The 3,897-nt window shown below is 54.1% G+C and overlaps 2 protein-coding genes across 5 annotated transcripts in view; one reads left to right on the top strand and one right to left on the bottom strand.

Moving 5' to 3' along the window:
- Positions 1 to 2,599, top strand: part of CAPNS1 (calpain, small subunit 1) — an 11,510-nt gene extending 8,911 nt beyond the window's left edge. For 3 of the 4 annotated variants that reach the window (XM_011984810.1, XM_011984809.1, XM_011984811.1), the window contains exons 10-11: positions 1,826 to 1,884; positions 2,060 to 2,598. In XM_011984810.1, coding sequence (XP_011840200.1) covers positions 1,826 to 1,884; positions 2,060 to 2,086 — 86 coding nt within the window. In that variant the 3' untranslated portion in view covers positions 2,087 to 2,598. Of the gene's footprint in view, positions 1 to 1,825; positions 1,885 to 2,059 lie in introns of all 4 variants that reach the window. The other variant, XM_011984812.1, reaches the window with a different exon arrangement.
- A 573-nt stretch (positions 2,600 to 3,172) lies between these two features.
- The window catches only part of LOC105543058 (cytochrome c oxidase subunit 7A1, mitochondrial), a 16,969-nt gene continuing 16,244 nt past the window's right edge, over positions 3,173 to 3,897 (bottom strand). The window contains exons 3-4 of the mRNA XM_011984807.1: positions 3,708 to 3,800; positions 3,173 to 3,285 (exon numbers count right to left, since the gene is read on the bottom strand). Of these exons, the coding sequence (XP_011840197.1) occupies positions 3,233 to 3,285; positions 3,708 to 3,800 (146 nt within the window). The 3' untranslated portion in view covers positions 3,173 to 3,232. The remainder of the gene's footprint in view (positions 3,286 to 3,707; positions 3,801 to 3,897) is intronic.

Genomic DNA, 3,897 nt, shown 5'->3' with positions numbered 1-3,897 from the left:
AGCTACTCAGGAGGCTGAGGCAGGAGAATCACTTGAACCTGGGAGGCAGAGGTTGCAGTGAGCCAAGATTGTGCCACTGCATTCCAGCCTGGGCAACACAGTGGGACTCTGTCTCAAAAAAAAAAAAAAAAACAAAAGGCAGCCAGGGAGTGCAGGACGCTGTGGGTGTGGACACCTGAGGGTTGTGGTAACTGAGCAATGATAGTGTAGTCATTGTGTCTAGATTCCCTGTGGGTGGGGAACATGGAGTCAAGTTTCAGGGCAGATGTGGGGACCTACCTGTAAGACTCTAGGGGCAGGAAGTAGAGAGTGCAGAGCCTCCCTCTAGTAGCCTGTTAGGCTTGGAACTGGAGAGGATGGAGCATAGATGTCAGTAGGAGGCTGGGGCTGGGCAGAGGTGATATCAGTACACAGAGGCCATTATCGAGGAGGGTAACAGCTTGGATTCCAATCCTCATTTCTTCACTTTCTTGCTGTGTGACCTGGGGCATGGCCCCTCCCTTCTCTGCCTCATTTTTTTTTTTCTTTTCCTTTTCTTAATTTTTAGTTTTTTTAAAAAACAGAGATGAGGTGTCTGTTGCCCAGATTGGTCTCGAACTCCTGGGCTCAAGTGATCCTCCCATCTCGGCCTTCCAAAGTGTTGGGATTACAGGTGTGAACCACCATGCCCAGCCTGTGCTTCATTTTAAAATGACACTTATCTCACAGAGTTGGATTAAATGAGCTAATACCTGGAAAGCACTTTACACTGAGCTGGGTGAAGGGGTGGCCTGCCCCTCCACACCTGTGGGCGTTTCTCGTGAGAGACTTGAGAAAAGAAATGAGACACAGAGACAAAGTATAGAGAAGGAAAAAGTGGGCCCAGGGGAGCGGCGCTCAGCATACAGGCGGCACTGGTCTCTGAGTTCCCTCAATATTTATTGATCATTATCTTTACCATCTTAGAAAAAGGGAAGTGGCAGGATAAGAGGATCATCATAGGGAGAAGGTCAGCAGTGAGACATACGAATAAAGATCTCTGTGACATAAGTTTAAGGAAAAGTGCTGTGCCTTGATATGCATATGCAAACATCTCCGTAAACCTTTTTAGTGCATAAAGAGCAGCATTGAGCTAGCAAGTCCCACCTTCAGCCCTAAGGCGGTTTTCTCCTTTCTCAGTAAACAGAACATACAATCGGGTTTTACACCGAGATGTTCCATTGCCCAGCGACAGGCAGGAGACAGATGCTTTTCTCTATCTCAACTGCCAACAACCGCCAAGAGGCCTTCTTTCCTCTTGTACTAGTCCTCAGCACAGACCCTTCACGGGTGTCAGGCTGGGGGACCCTCAGGTCTTTCCCTTCCCACGAGGCCTTATTTCAGACTATCACATGGGGAGAAACCTTGGACAATACCTTGCTTTCCTAGGCAGAGGTCCCTGTGACCTTCCGCAGTGTATGTGTCCCTAGGTACTTGAGATTAAGAGAATGGTGATGACTTTTAACCAGCAAGCTGCCTTCAGACACTTGTTTAACAAAGCACACCCTGCACAGCCCAAAATCCGTTAAACCTTGAGTCACCACAGCACATGTCTCTTGCAAGGACAAGGTTGGGGGTAGGGTCACAGATTAACAGCATCTCAAGTACAGAACAAAATGGAGTCTCTTATGTCTACTTCTTTCTATATAGACACAGTAACAGTCTGATCGCTCTTTTCCCCACAGCTGGGCACACAGTGAAGTACCAGCTGCTATTATTGTCATCCCATATATTTGTGTAATGTTATTATGCTAAAAACCAATCTCCTTCCTTCCCTACCCCTAAACCTCCCCATCTCCTCCTCCAGGTGCCTTCAAATCTCTTGACAAAGATGGCACTGGACAAATCCAGGTGAACATCCAGGAGGTAAGAACCCCCATCTTGGGGTATGGGTGTCTGGGGGGACCCTACCCCTTGGCCCTTCATACCAGCTCTGAGCTGCAGTCCCCTCCCTCCTATTTTGCCAGCAGTCCCTGGGTGAGGGCAGAGGGGCTGGTGCTCTGGGGTTCCCTGTCCTCACTCTCCACCCTCCTCTCCCCAGTGGCTGCAGCTGACTATGTATTCCTGAACTGGAGCCCCAGACCCACCCCCTCACCGCCTCGCTATAGGAGTCACCTGGAGCCTTGGTCTCTCCCAGGGCCCATCCTGTCTGCAGTCACATCTTTGTGGGGCCTGCTGACCCACAGCTTTTGTTCTCCCAGCACTTGTTACCCAGCTTCTCAACATCCAGGGCCCAATATGCCTGCCTGGAGTTTCCCTTGGCTCTAGAACACTCTAACAAGCTCTGTCCAAGGGTCTCCCCACTCCCACCAGGCCCTGCACACACCCGTTCCGTAACCTCTCCCCTGTATCGGTGCCAAGCCTAGCACTTGTGATGCTTCCATGCCTCGAGGGCCCTCTCTCGGTTCTGGGAGGATGACTCCAGTCCCTGCACGCCCTGGCACACCCTTCATAGTTGCCACCCAGGCGGCCAAGCTCCAGACCGTGCCAGACCCAGGCGCCCCAGTGCCTTTGTCTATATTCTGCTCCCAGACTGCCAGGCCCAGGAGGAAATAAACGCACCCTGGTTGCTGATCTCTATGCGATCTGCCTCCTGATCTGATCTGAGAGAGGAGGGAGGAGCTTGGGCTCTGGGTCCTGGGGAACTGGGGAGGTCGTAGATTCATCCCCAGGGCTGGATCTGTGGATCTCCTTGTCTTTTTCTCATCTGTATTTTTTTTTCTCATCCTGAGCTGTGGAGGCTGAGACAGGACCCAGAAGGCCCCGTGATCTCTGCTTCTGCTTCCAGAGTCCGGGCTGGAGGGAGGCCTTAATACCACTCCTGACCCTGTCTCCCAAGGCCATGTTTGCCCCTCTTGCAGCTTCTCCATCCACAACAGAGGCCTCTGCCTCTGTTGTGTCATGGACCATGGTCAGTGTCTTCCTTCCCACTTGAGGACACCACCCCATGTCCGCGGGTCCCGAGGGGCAGCCTATGGGTGCTGTTTGGGGTACCCAGCAGAGGGCCCAGAGGCAGCGACATCCTAGGAGTAGCCCTGGTCCAGCGTGAGGTACTGAGGGCTGGCAGTAGTGCGCAGTCCACAAGGCAGAGATCGCTGGCTGGTGGGAGTATGGGCTTGGCGGGAAGGGGTGGACACACACATACACACACACACAGAGGCCAGCGTTTATTGACACTTGTTCAAGTCCCTCAGGCCCTCCAGGCTTCCTGGTCTTAATTCCTGGGGAAGGACGCCCAGCCAAGGCAGTACAGGCTGTAGACAGAGCCTAGAAAGGGGAAGCGAGGGAGACAGAATGAGACCTAATCCCCTCCCTGGACATCCCGGGCTTTTAAGGCCTTCTTCAGACTCCGGAGTTCCCAGCCTGGACCCCAGCTCTAGTTTGGGCTCCAGCTCCCTTCCCAGATTGGACTCCTATTGTAAAGGCCCCTGGCGTTGATCTAGATCAGGCTGGGAGCTTCCTCCCCAACTCCTCCCTGGGCCTCAGTCCCACTACTAGCCCAGCCCCCATCCTGGGACACGAGCCCAAGCCCTATTACTCCCCTCCCTCCAGCTCAGTACTCCACCCCCTTCCTAAACGCCAACCCCCAACCCAGATCCTGGTCAGTCCTGGCCAGAAACCAGCCGCCTCCTACCCTGGGTCCAGCCCCGCCTCCCCGGCAGCTCGGCCGGGTTGTGCCCTGCGCTCACCTCCCAGACTCAGAGCCATTGTCACTCGGTATAGGATGTTGTCAACGAAGCCGCCCTTCAGGTACAACGGGATGTCATTGTCCTCCTGGATGTGGGGGTGTCTGATGAGAAGGGTGCCGGCTGCTCCCTTGAGGGCGCCCCGCCTGCCCCCTGCTCGGCGCTTCGGCGCGTCGGATCCCCCCACCCCCAG

The sequence above is a fragment of the Mandrillus leucophaeus genome, unplaced genomic scaffold, assembly GCF_000951045.1.
Source record: "Mandrillus leucophaeus isolate KB7577 unplaced genomic scaffold, Mleu.le_1.0 Scaffold274, whole genome shotgun sequence".
NCBI classification, from domain to species: Eukaryota; Metazoa; Chordata; class Mammalia; order Primates; family Cercopithecidae; genus Mandrillus; species Mandrillus leucophaeus.
Note: the sequence above shows the minus strand (reverse complement) of the source record. Positions and strands in the feature narration are given on the sequence as shown.